This window comes from Rhinolophus hipposideros, assembly GCF_964194185.1.
Source record: "Rhinolophus hipposideros genome assembly, chromosome: 24".
Lineage (NCBI taxonomy): Eukaryota > Metazoa > Chordata > Mammalia > Chiroptera > Rhinolophidae > Rhinolophus > Rhinolophus hipposideros.
This window is the reverse complement of record NC_138070.1, coordinates 14,221,906-14,237,627: the sequence shown is the minus strand read 5'-3', so window position 1 is coordinate 14,237,627 and position 15,722 is coordinate 14,221,906. Positions and strand designations below refer to the sequence as shown.

The window sequence follows — 15,722 nt, the reverse complement described above, 5'->3', positions numbered from 1 at the left end:
CAAACAGAAGCTTTTAAAAAATAAAAGTCTCCACTTTTAAACAGTTAAAAAGCAGAATATATCTGACCATTATGTCCCGGGTAACTGCCTTTAATCCTTTTTTGAAACAAGGCAGGCTATGGGTCTCTAAATTTAATACTTATCTTCCTGGAAGACCAAAATAATTTCAGGAGTTTGAAAATACCCCAAATAGATTTCATACACAAAGATTTGTAAATGCTTTAAAAATTACCTTTAAAGTAACTTATTTATTCCCAGCAAGACAGAAAGCAAAGACAATATCACCATTCATTTTAAGAATACTTTCTGTAGAAATAACACATCTTAACCAGTAGTTCTAAAGATATATTTTAAGAGTTGTTTAGTCTTGACTTTTAAATGTAGTAATTCAAGGATGCCATCATGTCAAACCCACAAAATGGTGATTTTGTGGCTGTGTTTTTGTTTGTTTTTTTTCAAATGTCCAGACATCTGTTCTTGAAGGTCTAGATTTAAACATCTTTCATTCCTGCTGCCGGGCATTTCTCAGACTAAGACAGGCATGTGTTTCTGGCCCACACTGAGTATTTAGCTGCAAGATTCCCATCAGGCCCAAAGGTATAAGCTCAGACAGAACCAGGAGTGGTCCAGGGATCAGAGTTGCTGATTGTCCCAACAGACAAGTGTCCTTACAAGGACTCTCAGCAGGTCTGCCAGGCAGTGGGGCAGGGGGAGGGGGCTTGTGGCCCTATCAGCATCCCGGCTGTCTATACCATCGGACTGTGATTTAGGATCATTCTCCCAGACACACACCATCACTCAAAACCCAGGAAAATCTAAAACCAATGAATTATTCAGGAGGTGACATTCTCAAGTACATCTGTTTAGCTATGCAAATCAGCCTGGCTGCTGGGGTGCAGGCAATTACATACAGGAGGGCAGCAGAAGGGCTCAACTTTGAACCCAGTGTCTAAGCTGCCCAGAAGGACAAGGGAAGATAAGGGGAGCAGACTCACCCTGAGCCCTGCAGTTCCTCCAGATTGGATGCATTCCATTCAGAGCCCTGGGGGACAGATCACACAAACCCCCGTGAGTGTCACATGTCAGCTTCAGAGCTGGTTGTGCGCTAGGCCTGATGGTGATGGTGATGGTGATTTCATGGGCCCCTGGCCTCAGAGAACAGAGAGAACTGACAGAGGCCAGTATCAAAGCAGGTTCCCGAGGCGTTCAGAATATCGTCAGCACAACAGGGGAAGGGCAAGTTCAGGAAAACCTGCTCCCCTATCGCCACTTCCTTTTCTGAGACTCCAGCAGGGTCCTCTCACCAAAGGCAGTGACCTCTGACCTCCCCCTCAGGAAAGAGTACTTTCACATACCACTGATTAAAGTAGGAATTGGCTTACCTTTTCTGGGAAGTATTTTGGCAAAATTAAAAAAGCTCCCACCCTCTAACCGGGAAATTCCACTTAGAAAAAGTTACCCTGAGGAAATACCCAGAATTTGCACAAAGATTTATGTACAAGGATATTTATGGTTATTTATAATAACAAAACAGTGGAAACAACCCAAAGGTCCAACAAGAAGAAAATAAATGATGATGGATCCAGATGATGGAGCCATTGAAATAACTTATACTTTTGGAGGATATGTAACGACACAGGGAAATACCACATAATAATAAAACAATTTTAAAGCATAATACAAAACTATGTACATGTAAACAGTATGGTTCTTTTCTTTCTCTTCCTTTTTTTAAAAAAGCTATATGTGCATTAAAAACAAAAACAAAACAAAAACCAGAAGATAGAAAAATAAATATACCAGGCTACTAACAGTGACTACTTTTAGATTTGCGAAGTTGGGAATACTTTTAATTTTCTTCTTTGGATTTTCTTATATTTCCTAACTTTCTATAACATGTTTTAATTTAATACTTTTAAAATGGTATTTTAAAAACCCTCTCCATTTCTGAGCATGCAAAGAACACGCATCGAAAAAAAGAAGAAAAACATCCCTTTGCTCTAAGGCAATGCAAACAACATAGAGTCACAAAGAGAAAAAGAGCAGGCTTAGTCTCCCTATAAACTTCCTTGTCCAAGAGGGCAGACCCCTCAGGAGGTAGGGACTTCAGGGATCTTGATGGGGATGGCCACATGCGGGTGCTAGCTGGATTTTCACATTGGAAGGAGAAGCTCCAACATAAAAATTCCTTTAGTATCTCTCATGGAAAAAATGACAAAAAGTACCAACCACACTGAAAAATAACAAACGCTCGCTAAGGCTGTGAGTGTCCTCTTGTCGTGATCGCCACCTAGTGGAGCGATGGGCTAGAGTTGTCCTGGGACGTCTCCACCGGGGAAAAACATCGACTTCCCAGGAGATTAGAGCCCAGCGCTGCCCCATAGCTTTCAAGATACAAGCTTCAAATCCACACATGTATATACATTTTAACATATACACGAAATATATATATGTATACATATATATATACACACACGTATATACACATATATATTGCTATCTATAAATATATTCAATATATATATGTCACGATATACGAGGTGTGATCAAAAACTACGGTGAATGTTTAAATTAAAAAAGTGTATTATAGTAAAAGACACATTGCCATCAATCCCCCTCAAAGTACTTCCCCTCACTTCGAATACACTTATCCCTTTGCTCTTGCCACTTTCTGAAGCAGTCCTGGAAGTCCTCTTTTTTGTCTTTTGTTGTACTGTCGTGGCTGCCTTGATGTCCTGAATCGATTCAAAACCTTTATCTTTCATGGGTATTTGGACTATGGGAAGAGCCAGAAGTCACACAGTGCCAGATCCAGTGAATAACGTGGATGAGGACACATCATAATGTTTCTGATAGAAACTGCCGTACCAAAAGCAATGTGTGAAAATATGGTGAATGCTGCTGCCGAGTGCCATCCAACGGAAAGGCAGGGATCTTCAATACAGGAAGTGGCACGTCAAACCTTAGTAACAGTGTGTGACAAGCTTCAATTTGTTCGCTGCAGTCAGTTGGGTGTGAGCTACGGTTGAGAGAAGGTGTGTTTTAAAGTGTGCCCTAAATCATCCTCCATCATGACAGTGCTCCGTGTCACACATCGCTTCTGGTATATGGCAATTTTTGTCAAATAAAAACCTTATAGTGTGTCCTTATCCACCTTATTCACCAGACCTGGCACTGTGAGACTTCTGGCTCTTCCCCAAAGTCAAAATGATTCAGGACATCGGGGCAGCCACGACAGCACAACTAAAGACACTCACAAAAAAAGAGGACTTCTAGAACTGCTTCAGAAAGTGGCAAGAATGATGGGATGAGTTCAAAGCGAGGGAGAGTATGGTGTTTCCCCAAAAATAAGAATGGGTCTTATATTAATTTTTGCTCCAAAAGACGCATTAGGGCTTATGTTCAAGGGATGCCATCCTGAAAAATCATGCTAGGGCTTCTTTTCCCGTTAGGTCTTATTTTCAGGGAAACATGGTACTTTGAAGGGGATTGATGGCAATGTGTTTTATTGTGATACACTTTTTTACTTAAACATTCACATTATTATCTGATCATACCTAGCATGCGTTTGGAAAACTATTAACTACTTCCTATAGGAAGAGAACAAAATCGCTCATGCCTTCCACAGCAAATGCCCTTCCTCACCTTTCCCAGGAAGCAATTTCTGCTCTAATGATGGTCACCAATAATTAGCGCCTACAGAAACTGCACCTGGTACCTTCAAGCTGTATTGTATTGAATCCTCATAATCATCTCATAAGATGTAAGATGAAGGAAAAAAGAGGCAGAGAGACTTGCTTTCAGTCACATCGCTGTTCCGGCTGGGGAGTGAGAATCTGGCCTGGTGGGGCTGATTTTCATGAGTACGCTGTGCCGCCTAATTTTAGTAACGTCCCTTCCTCTACAGTCTGACTTTGAAAACTTGCCAGTTGCCTTCTATGGAGATTTACAGCTTTAAGAAAATGTGAGCAAGAGATGGAGATGAGGTGCACCGCCCTCCACAGCTGCTCACCCAGGCCTGTCCCTTCAATGGGCTCTGGGAGCAGTACATGGAGTGGCTGCCAGGACAAGCAGAGAGAAAGCCGTGTTACAGGTGTCTGGGCTGCCTTTCCTACTGTTTCTTACGTCTTGGGATGCCAAGGCATAATTCTGGGGTTTTGGCAAGCACGCTCCGTTTAGTAACTGGGGATTTTCAGCCCACAAACCATTTGGAGATAACTGGACGGGGCCTGAGTGTGAGTGAGTGAGGAAGGCAAAGAGTGGCAAGAGTCTGAAAATAGGTGCCAGTTGACTATGCCAAAGAGCTTTCAAACAACTCCCCGCGGCCCAGCTGGGAGCCACATCGCAAGCATCTGGCTGGAGAGCAAACCACTAGCCTGCAGGCCAGAGGAGGGAGTTCCCGTAAAGTCAGAATCGAGGCGCTAGTAACTCAACTTTTCCGCTCTCTGACTTGCTCAAACAATCAAGGCCTGATTTATGTTCCCCAAGACAGACCCTGCCGTGTGCTGCGCCCCTTACGAGATAAAGATGATCGAAGATGAGGGAGGGCTTGTCCATCTGTCCCAAGATAAGTAGCATCTCGTTGTCTATGAATTCCTTGAATTCTTTCAAGTTACAGTTCATCTGCTTCTCCAATTCATTACGAATCTGTGGAGTGGAAAATATTTGGAAAAGTGATTTGTTAAAGAAAACAGTTGTCTCCCTCCAAAGAAGTAAAGTCACAACGTGAACTGTGGCTGTTTTCAAAACAGGTGTTTTTTGCATTAAAACACATGGTGCATATGCCTGGGTGGTGGGAATACAGGCCACTCAGCCTCAAAGTAAATCTTACGGGGGCAAGTTTATTATTTCAAATAAAGACTGATTCCCACAAGATCTTTTCTGCTGAGTTAAAGCACTCAGACCTTTACAATTAAATATTAAACTCAACACTGTGAAAACCTAAAATCAATTTCACCTTGCTTTGGAAGGTATTACAATACGATTTTTACATGTATTAATTTTAAAAAGGTACATGACTTTTTAATTTTTCCCCTCCCCCTTCCCCCCACCATCCCCCCAACTCCTAGTCAAGCCGTCGTTCTTAGTCTAGTTGTGGAGGACGCAGCTCACTAGCCCATGCTGGTATTATGAGCATTGCGCTCTACCCAGCTGAGCCAATTGGTTGCCGATCACGGCAGCTCACAGCAGCTCATGCCGGCCGCTCATGGCTGCCCAGCTCCGGGTAGAGCCGCTGTTCTCAATCTAGTTGTAGAGGTCGGAACCGGCGACCTTGGTGTTAGGAGCACAGTGCTCCAACCACCTGAGCCACTTGGCCGCCCAAGGTATACGACTTTTTAAAATGACCATTTCAACTCTTAGATCTACCTAGTTTAACTTGTTATAATTCATTGCATTCCTTGAGCAAAAAGCAACTGAAAAAAGAAAAAAAGTGATCAAGGGAAACATGAAAAGGCAGATGGAAGGTGGTCCGGGGTTAGCAACTTGCTGGTTTAAGTTGTGATCTTGTGGAGAAATGGAGTTTGCTCTATGTCCAATGAAACACAAGGTGATGTAGGGCAGAGGGGAGGGTGCTAACAGGTAAATGCTTCTTGGTGCAATCGCAGGTCTCGTGAAATTCTCACCAAAGGTCTTACAGGTTCAGAGAGGTCGGGGAATTTGCCCCAAATCTCATAGCTGTTATGCGGCAAGGCGGATTCAAACGAGTCTGACTCTAAGGTCTGTGCTCTTTCCACTACACTAGTCCTGCAGAAAAAAGCCTCCTAGTGCTGGTGCACTGATGGGTAAAGAAGACCAGGTACCAGGCCTGCTTCTGCCGTGCTCTGGACAACAGGATGAAGGAATGGTGCGTGACCTCTGCTAAGAAGAGGAGAGTTCGCTTACTTCTTTGGAGGTCACGTTTTCTAGGTCCTGGCTCATCATGATGCTTCGGAGTTTGGCTTTGATGAGGCGCTCAGTCCTCTCCCCTTCCGTTGGCCTAGAAAGAAATTAGGAAAGTGCAGAACTATAGGAAGCCTGAGGTCAGAGTTTACAGAAACACACACTGCTCCTGGGCTAAAGAGAACGGGGCTTGGGCTCATACAGCTAACTTCTTGGTGTGCGAGCCCTCAGCGGGTGCGGGAGAGGGACAGAGGAGTCGAGCTCTGTGCCCAGAACCCCACAGGAGTAAACAGAGTGGGGCAGATCAAGAGGGCACGCAGTGGGTGGGGAGCGCGTTCCTCACTCCGGTCCTGCCGAGTATCGACTCTCAGGGCAGGAGGCTGGAACCATCTGTGTGACATCCCCAGGCCACTGGGCCCTCAGGTCTCTGCTGAGGACATCACTGCCTCCTGAGCCAGCCCACAGGCCCGGCCATGGCCAGCTCCCATGATCTCCTCACACAGGACCCACATCTATGTACAGTGGTACCTCGGTTTTCGAATGTAATCCCCAAGTTCTGAAACAATGGAAAACAGCTAACAGCGAGGCCTCAGCGTCTTGCACTCAGCAGAAGCCGTATGAGTCGTATTCGAAAACCAAAGCATTTACTTCCAGGTTTACGGCATTCATAAACCAAATGTTCATCAACGGAGACGTTCAAAAACCGAGGTACCACTGTATTTCCCTGTAACATCTACACATCAACCCCGGTTCTCACTTTAGGGGTCACATAAACCAGGCTAATCCTGCTTCCACATGACACCCATTCATCTGATCGAAGGCAGCTGTCATTTCTCCTCAGCCCTCTCATAGTTTCCGGGAGGCCTCATACAGCCTGGCTGCCGGCCTGTCCTTGTGCAGGTTGCCCCCCTCTGTCCCCAGCCCTCTTATATGCAGTGTCCCAGAGGAACAGAACAGTGTGCAGGAGGAGGGGCCGACCCGAGAGAGGGTGAATGCCGCTGGCTTCTTTTTTCTGGACTAGACTTCAATTTCGTGCAGACTTAGGCCACGTGACTCGCCGTTGCTGCCTCTAAGGCAGGTTGTCCTTGGCCTGTGCTGGTGCAGTTGTGTTTTAGGATCCAAGGAACCGGATTCGCATTAATACTACTTCTAAGAGCGCAGGAAGAGCTTTGAGAATCAGGCCAGAGCACAGGCACTGCCCGAGAGCCAGTCAAGGAAGTATGTACACGCGCCTTTGAGAATCTGATGGGAGCGATGGAGCCGTTCCCCAGAAATGCACTCACACCCAAGTGTGTCCATGATTTTAAAGGGGGGATGGCAGTCACAGATCCTGTCCCCAGCCAAAGATTACCCATGGGCGGCAGGTTAGGAACCCCTGAAATGCTGGCTCAGGGAGAGGTGGCCCTCAATCACTAGAAGACAGGCAAGGTGTGACACGGCACGGACGCAGGGTCGGGCACGGGGTGGGTGTGGGAGCGGCTGAGGAGGCGCCACGCTTACTTGTCGACAAACAAGGCCGGGGAGTCGGGCCGCGTGGACTCCAGGTCCTGCATGGCGTTCCACTCGTTGATGAAGCTCTGCTCAGAGGCGATGCAGCTCTCATAGTAGGTAGCCCAGATGAGCGCCACGCCCCCAGGGAAGTAGTTGTGCCGCCGGGCCACTTCACAGGCCTTGTGAAGGACCTGCAGGGCAGACCTGGGCGAGGAGGGGGACACGGTCAGACCGGGGAGGCTCAGCAGAGCTGGGTTTGTGCCTCGACCAAAGGTTTACAGTGGGGTGGGGGGAGGGCAGTTCATAAAGGACTCGCTATTGGGGATCCCCAGCCTGCCGGGTAACAGACCGTCTCCACAACACAGACACTGACCCAACATGGATGGACACCCTTCACCATTCCCAACAAGGAAACAAAACAACTTCGTTGGGAAACAAAACAACTTCGTAACTCTCCCCATCAGGCTGTTTCATGTGTCATTTTTACAGTCCATCATTAACTCGCAAGAATTAAAGAGTTACTTCTGAGGTTGTGGGCACCTTCAACATAGGAACCACAATTAAATCTAGCAACTGGAAAGCAAGAGTCATGACCATGTTACTGTAATCTAAGTAACTTAATTTCCAACCAGCCCCATCAATGTTATCATAGCTTAGCTGCTTCCATTTCCTAAGGAAATGAGTTCTGGAAACACATTTTATAACATAGAAACTAACTGAAGAAAAGGTTAGGAAGGCAGAGTGGGATAGGAGAAACAATATTAAAAATGTGTAACATAATGGCCAATTTAGTTACCTGGTTTTACCTCTGTTTACAAAAATAATTATAGGCTGAAAATTGTGAATGGGGTGAATTAGGTATCAGTGAAGGGTGGACGAGGGAAGACTTGGGTGGAAGGGGAGTTATCACAGAATGGCTCAGCAATGGTATAAAAACTACTGCAATCCACATCACTTTTCCAAGTGGCACATATCTGTCCTATTTCTAGGCTGGTTCAGGGAACAAACTTGAACTGAATATTTACTAAATTTAGTTCTGGTTCTGAAGTTTTAGAAAAACACGTGGGCCTATTTTTCACTTGCCTGTAGAGCAAGAGATTAAAAAAAAAAAAAATCACCCAGGGACACAAAGAAACATCTGAGACACCTAGATATAATCCTGAATTGCCTTCAGTGTGGAATAACAGAGGAGGTAAACACGAAGCACAATATTAACTTGTGGCCCATGGGAGAATTCTGCATAACGCTCTCTGTCCCAGAGAAATGGGTAATTATTTTGAAACACTGGGCAGAACTCTTCTCATCAGACGCCACCAGCTTCCTCCTGAGTCTTTTCCAGATTATATGAGAGAGACTGTTGGGTTTGCTGCATGAGCGGTCTGTGCAACCCTCCAAGGACAAGGAAGGCTCTAAGATGTGTGTGCCAGGGTCAGAGAAGCTCTGGCCATGGTTTATTTCACCCAGTGCAGCAACCTCATCCCCAAAGCAGAGTGTCCAGGGAGACCCCTGCCCAGTCCCTGCACATGGTGGTAAATATCCCATAACCTGGCATCCTGCGAGAGCGCCCTCCCTCGGTGTAACGTGTGACTGTTTTTTATTTATGGCCACCTCCTTCTACAGACTGTTAGCTCCACAATAGGAATTATGTCCATTTTATGCCTCCTAGATGTTCAGTACCTACCGTGTTTCCCCGAAAATAAGACCTAGCCAGACCATCAGCGTTAATGCATCTTTTGGAGCAAAAATTAATATAAGACCCGGTCTTATTTTACAAGACAATGTCGATATGATATGATATGATACGATATGATATGACATAATGTAATATAATACCGGGTCTTACATCATGTAATATAAGACCGAGTCTTACATTAATTTTTGTTCCAAAAGATGCATTAGAGCTGATGGTTTGACTAAGTCTTATTTTCGGGGAAACACGGTAGCAGAGTGCCCTTCCCTTCACGGAGCAAAGTGAATGCCTATTGATGCCAGGTACAATGAATAAGTTTGTCAGGAGGAACTGTACATATGTAAAAGCGACACACTTCAACAACAACAAAAATCAACCGATATAAAAAGTGGCCAAAGGAGAAAATAGACATTTTTCTGAAGATATACAAATGGTCAATAACTACATGAAATGATGTTCAGCGTTAAAGAATTAGGGAAATGCAAATCAAAACTGTACCGAGATACCACTTCACATCCATCAGGATGGCTACTATGAAAACAAAAAACATGAAACACATATTGCCTGGATGTGGAGAAACTGGAATCCCTGTGCATTGCTGGTAGGAGTGTAAAACAGTAGTTTGGTGGTTCTTCACAAAGTTAAACATAGAATTACCGTATGATTCAGAAATTCCACTTCTACGTATATACCCCAAAGAAATGTAAGCAGGGACTTAAAAACAGATACTCTGTTCACCAATGTTCATAGCAGCTCTATTCACAACCGCCAAAAGGTGGTAACAACTCAAAAATCCATCGACAAATGAATGATTAAACAAAATGTGGTCTATCCATACAATGGAATGTTCTTCAACCTTAAAAAGGAAGGAAACTGTGACACATGCTACAGCATGGACGAACCCTGCAAGCATTATTTAAAGTGAAAGATGCCGGATACAGGACGATGACTACAACCCCACTTACACGAGGGACCTGGAACAGACAAATTCAGAGGCAGAAAGTAGAATGGTGGTTGCCAGGGGCTGGGGGAGGGGGAACAGGGAGTTAGTGCTTAAGCGGTGGGAAGGGGAACAGGGAGTTAGCACTTCTGCCTGGGATGATGGGAAAGTTCAGGAGGTGGAGGGTGGTGATGGTTGCACAACAACGTGAATGTACTGAAGCTCACTGAATTTCACACTTAAAAATGGTTAAAATGGTACATTCTGTTATGCATATTTTGCCGTCCACGCAAAATAAATGCACCTAAATGGGCTTGTAAGTAGAGCGGGGTTTCTATTCATGCTGTCAGCTAGGAGAATATTTTCGAGGCGTCCAGGAGCCCCTAAGCCACACCTACCACATGGCCTGGACAGACACAGGCTTGAAGACGTGCATTCTTCCTGCCGTGCTGACGCTGAACCCACTGAGAACAGAAAACAAAAGACACTGTGGGGAGAAGTCAGGCCCTCCAACCACATGGCTGCGGGATGACAGGGGCAGGCCCATGGGGGACCCCGAGGACAAGCGTGTCCTTAACCCAGCCACGCCAGGTCTGCCCAGAACTGAGAGCCCGGCCAAGGGTTTGACGCAACGACAGCATCTGATACTATCTTGCGATGCATTCCTGCAACGGTCCCAACCCACGTCCTACTTCTCGCCCCACATGTCCCATCCACTTTTTTCCCCCCCAGAATGGCATGGAAAATACATGAATGGAAGACATTTTTAAAACAGAAAAATATAACCGTAATCCTACCTCTTCCAAAAAAAAAGTCAAATTTTTATTTTTCTCTCCCAGTTCTATTTTATGAGGCACCATAACTTTTACTGTTGGAATTCTAGTGCAGGGAGAATTTCCTATTCTGCTTCTTGCCACTCATCACAGAACTCATGTATCTCCCCAGGAGCAGATATGTGCACAGCTCAGATGGCCCTTCGTCTCCAGCCTACCCGCCCAGGACACCCTAAACGATTCCTCCTCTGCACCCCCTAAAGTGGCACTTGAAACACTGTCGTACCTGTCAGGTATATGTCTTTCCCTGCACCCCTGAAGATGGTGAGTGAGCTCCTGCTGCGTCACATTTACCTATGAACTTTCAGGGACCAGCCCCCAATGGAGGGCAAGTAATGAGGATTCATTTAACAAATCAAGGTAAATGAACGAATGTCAGTTTATTGCTGTTCTTGAACTTCGTACAGCAGTGGTTCTCCTATAAAATGCTTCTGTTGATACTTCATGACCCAAACTCCCTTACACAATCTCCCCTCCTTGTGTAGCTCACTGGAGGGCAATCCTATTTCCTCTGACATAAACGTGTCACACACGATTCCATTGCTAATGATTATCCAAGGGTGCCCCAACCTGGTGTTTCAGTCTACAGTGCTTAGAATCACCCTTTAAAGAGAACTACTTACCCATCACCGTCAAGGTGGATTTTGGTGTCGCTCCACAGTCGGAGTACCATCCCGATGGTACAGCTTTTACTACACAGGAGAGAAGAGAAGCCGTCTAGAGTTAAGAGTCCACCGGCTTACAATCTTCCCTCGGTGTCTTCTCCCAGCCTGTCCAGCCCACAGAGGGAACCACGCGCTGACCTGGGTCCACATGCTGGGTGTGTACCTGGGAGAAGCTCTGAGGCTGTCGGTAGGGACTGCTCACCACTGAATTCTAGAACACGTGGGTATGGGATGACCCACGAGCAGGAGTTGCCAGTGACCCCAGCTTGGAGACAGTCACAGGGTACGCTGATCTCACCATCCAGTACGGCTGCAGCTCCATAAAACACCAAGTCTCAGCTGCAGCTCTCAGGGGACAAGGAGCAACCAGCGGACCACACACCCTCATTGCAACTGAGGTAAAGCCACCGATGGCTGGCACACCTGGCACAAGGCCATCCACACTCCAGGGGACACAGGCGAGTACTGGCAGCCAACCCCAGCCTCCTGTCTTGGGGTGACGGGGGAGGGGAGCAAGCCAACACCATTACTGGCGTTCATTTCTGGACCTCTGTTTCTGTACCTTTTTTGCAGCTGCCGTTTTAAAACCTAGCTTAGTCTACTTTTGTTTTGCCCGTGGAAACAGTGCAATGATACTGTGGAGACTGGCACCACTTGAAACGCACAGAAGGGAAGAAAGGGCTTTGTCAGAGGGGCTCCTCAGATTATTAAGAAAATTCTTCAGGCATTTAAAAAAGAGCTGGCTTGTGAGAAACCGCTGTAACTGTGCCAAGGCCAGCTCCGACCACCTCCAGGATCTTGAGCTAACATCTCTGCTACCACTTAACAGCTCCCCCGGGGGGTAATGCTGTGAGCGAGCGTGGGACGCTGCAGACAGGGCGCTCTGGGCTCACAGATGAGCTCCCAGCATCTGCGACCACGACCACCCTCTCCCACCCTCCGCTTTGGCATCTTTGGGGAAGGTAGTTTCAACCCTTCACGCAAAATGAGACTAAGCCTTTCATGTTAGGCCAATTCTCAGGTCCCACCCTGCCGTCCTCCCCATTCTTGATGGGCTAATTGTATTTCCTTTGCAGAGCTGCAAAACACAATTTTGGTTGCGACTCGGAGCGCCTGGCTGTGTCGGTGCTAGGGCGAGGCAAGGAGCAGGCCCCTCAGGGGCCAAACCGACAGGCCCCCCACCTTTGAACTTGCCCAGCTGCCCACTCATCCTTGGCTTAGCCCTGCGTGCTCCAGCGGCTTTTGCCATGGTCCTTCTGGGCCCACCCACCTCCTGTGTTCCCACAACCCGCATCTCTCCATCTTCGAGCCCATCACCCCAGCAACTGGTTATGGTTTTTCCTCACTGGGCTTATAGGCTGGCTGAGGTCGAGAACTGTGTGTATTATTGCTTCTTTGTTTTCCTGGGCCTGGCCTATTGCCTCATACACAGAAGGCAAATAAACTGTTTGCTTAATGAATGAGTACATTAATGAATGATGACTAAAGGGAGTCAATTTAATCCAGTTTTAGCAAACCCAGGCTTTGCAATGATCTCATATGCATTGACTTCTCCTCGATGTAAGGAGAACCCTTCACCCTCATTTCACACACATAATAGAGTCTATAATAAAACCAACTTGGCCACCAGTTATTGGGAAATTCCAAACCTCTCTCCAAGCCTCTGACACTTGGGAGTCCATGGGCTAGAGATACTGGATGAGGCACTAGATACGTTCTCCCTCAATCATGTACTTCCTATGTGGGCCTGAAGGCATTCTCCTCGCTTCACTGGGCTGGCTCCTGCCTTTACTTGGGTGCCCACCACAATCCTCCTGGCTGAGATGCCCTCCTGTAGGGTACCCCCACTAGTACCCCGTGTTCAAGCTCAAAGCACAGTGGAACTTTTCTTTTCCTCTCGGTACACCCTGAGTTCTCTGAGAGCAGAGACTGGACCTAGCACAGCACCCAGCACACGAGAGCGGAAACAGCGTATTCTCCTGTTCCCAGCGTCCGATCACCCCTGCCATGTGCCATCACGCATCCCGCCGTCATTTCCCATGGAAACCTTTTTCCAGCAGCAATTGCTGTCTCCGTCACAGAAGGGAACCACCGTCCCATCAGACTCACCTGTCCTTACTGGAAAAGTCAACGCCCAGCAAGATGCTCTCCTCTGTGTCCTGCCGCCCGCTGCTGTCCACCACCACCATGTAGCGGACACGCTCTGCCCAGGCGCTCTCCAAGCGCACGGCCTACACAGGCAGAGATGCTTTCACTGGCCAGCCTTTTCAGGTGGGGCCCCCTTCCTTCACCGCACCCAGACCAAGGACTTCTGTTTTCTACCTTTCTCCGCTGTGAGTTGAGGAATTAAGATGAGATTCTTAGGCTCAGGGGCCAAGTCTCACTTACATCTCCAACACGAGGGGCAGTGCCTGGCTCCGAGGAGACCCAGCCCACCCACGGACCCCTAAGTTTGTTAAATGGGTGAGTCGATAAAATACAGAGAATGAAGATTGCAACTTAGTGCCAACTGACAAAGAGACCTGATACATCCCTTCCCTGGACCTTCTGGGTGCTGAGGAGCCAACCTGACTTTGGCTTTTGTGAACAATTTGGGAGAATTTGCTAGAACGTCAAAACTCACATACACTCCCCCCCCCCCCCGATGCCCAATGCTCATGAATAATTCCCTACCAAATTTCACAATTAAAAATTAAAACTTGCCACTCTCGTCTCTTCTTACCAGCTTGATTCTATCTTCACAACGCAGAAGGTTGATCATTACTTGAAGATGTTGAGGCAAATCACCTGTTGGGCCAATGAAGACAGTTTTGAAAGGCCACCGACCTACTTGCTGGGCAGAGACCTGTGAGAGGTGGAGGCTAAGGGCCTGGAGGAAGATCCAGGTGTGACAGCTCCTCTCCCTACCCCGGAAGGAACATCACAAAGACTTCAAGTCCCACCTTCTCTAACCCCACTCCTGAAGTGTATGTGGACGAGTGGGAGAGAGCTCACTGCCATCGTTTTAAAAGCTGCTTTTATTTTCTGGCATCCTTGCAGCATGGGTTTTTAAATATAAAATTGGGCAAATACAGACAAGCCCAGAGGAGAAGTGTTAAATTCAAGCAAACGTTACTTTTCAGAAACCAGAGGTGGCTGAAGTGAGTAGGGAATTTGCTAAGAGTTGGTCTGAGAAAAAGGACCGGGTGTACTTCTTCTTCTTCCAACTCTTCTGCATATTCTGTAAGAAACAGACATTACTTCCACAACCGGGAGGGGAAATGTTTACGGGACACTATAGAAGCCAAGTACATGGTGAGGGCCCGGAGAAATAATTTGAGCAGACAGCCATCTATCATGTTCTCTTTTCTTTCTAAACATTGCACACACTTTCCCCCCTCCCTTGGTTATTTAAAAGAGACAGTGACCCAGAGCCAGGTTTCGAACTTCTCCGAGTGGGCCCCATCCCCGGGGGTGCCTCTGGGCTGCAATGAGGGGAGGACAGTTTCTCAGGGCGGGTGAGTCTCGAGGCCATGCAGGATCCACCGGAACAAAGAAGAGCTGTGCGTTCCACGCAGAGGGGACCCCCGTACCTGAGCTTTGTAATTAGTAAGTAGCAAGTGTGACTCTAATGCCCCTTTTTTCCTAACTTATACATTTTTTTTTTATTTCTCCAGAAACAAACTCATTGATACAGAGAACAAATTGACGGCTGCCAGATAGAAGTGAGGTTGGAGGACTGGGTGAACAGGGGGAAGGGATTAAGATGTACAAATTGCCAGTTATCAAAAGTCACGGGGATGTAAAGTACAGCATAGGGAATATGGTCAATAACATTGTAATCACTACGTATGGTATCAGAGGGGTACTAGGCTTCTTGGGCGGATCACTTCATACGTTATATAAATGTCTAACCACTATGTCGCACACCTGTAACTAATGTAATATTGTCTATCAATGGTAATTGAAAAATTTTTTAAAAAATGTTTGCATGGGTTTCTTTCTGAAGAAAAGGTTCATCTGTAAAGATGCTGATCTAGAAAAGTGCAAGGAATAACTCAGAAAATCTGTGTAAATTGTGACTTGTGCAATACCCTAATAGAAATAGAATTCTCTCTTTTAAAAAATTGCCTCATAGATCACAGTTAGAACCCCAGAAGGATCAATACATTGGATTCATTCCTTTTGCAAAAGCATCTTTTAAATTTTAGGGCAGACTGACATGTGATGTCCAGATTGTACTT

At 46.5% G+C, this 15,722-nt stretch overlaps 1 protein-coding gene across 2 annotated transcripts in view; it reads right to left on the bottom strand.

Moving 5' to 3' along the window:
• Positions 1–15,722, bottom strand: part of SSH1 (slingshot protein phosphatase 1) — a 55,862-nt gene that overhangs the window by 11,707 nt on the left and 28,433 nt on the right. For both annotated transcript variants that reach the window (XM_081037080.1, XM_081037081.1), the window contains exons 4-11: positions 14,222–14,286; positions 13,609–13,730; positions 11,458–11,526; positions 10,400–10,465; positions 7,381–7,575; positions 5,884–5,977; positions 4,519–4,647; positions 996–1,042 (exon numbers count right to left, since the gene is read on the bottom strand). In XM_081037080.1, the coding sequence (XP_080893206.1) occupies positions 996–1,042; positions 4,519–4,647; positions 5,884–5,977; positions 7,381–7,575; positions 10,400–10,465; positions 11,458–11,526; positions 13,609–13,730; positions 14,222–14,286 (787 nt within the window). The remainder of the gene's footprint in view (positions 1–995; positions 1,043–4,518; positions 4,648–5,883; positions 5,978–7,380; positions 7,576–10,399; positions 10,466–11,457; positions 11,527–13,608; positions 13,731–14,221; positions 14,287–15,722) is intronic.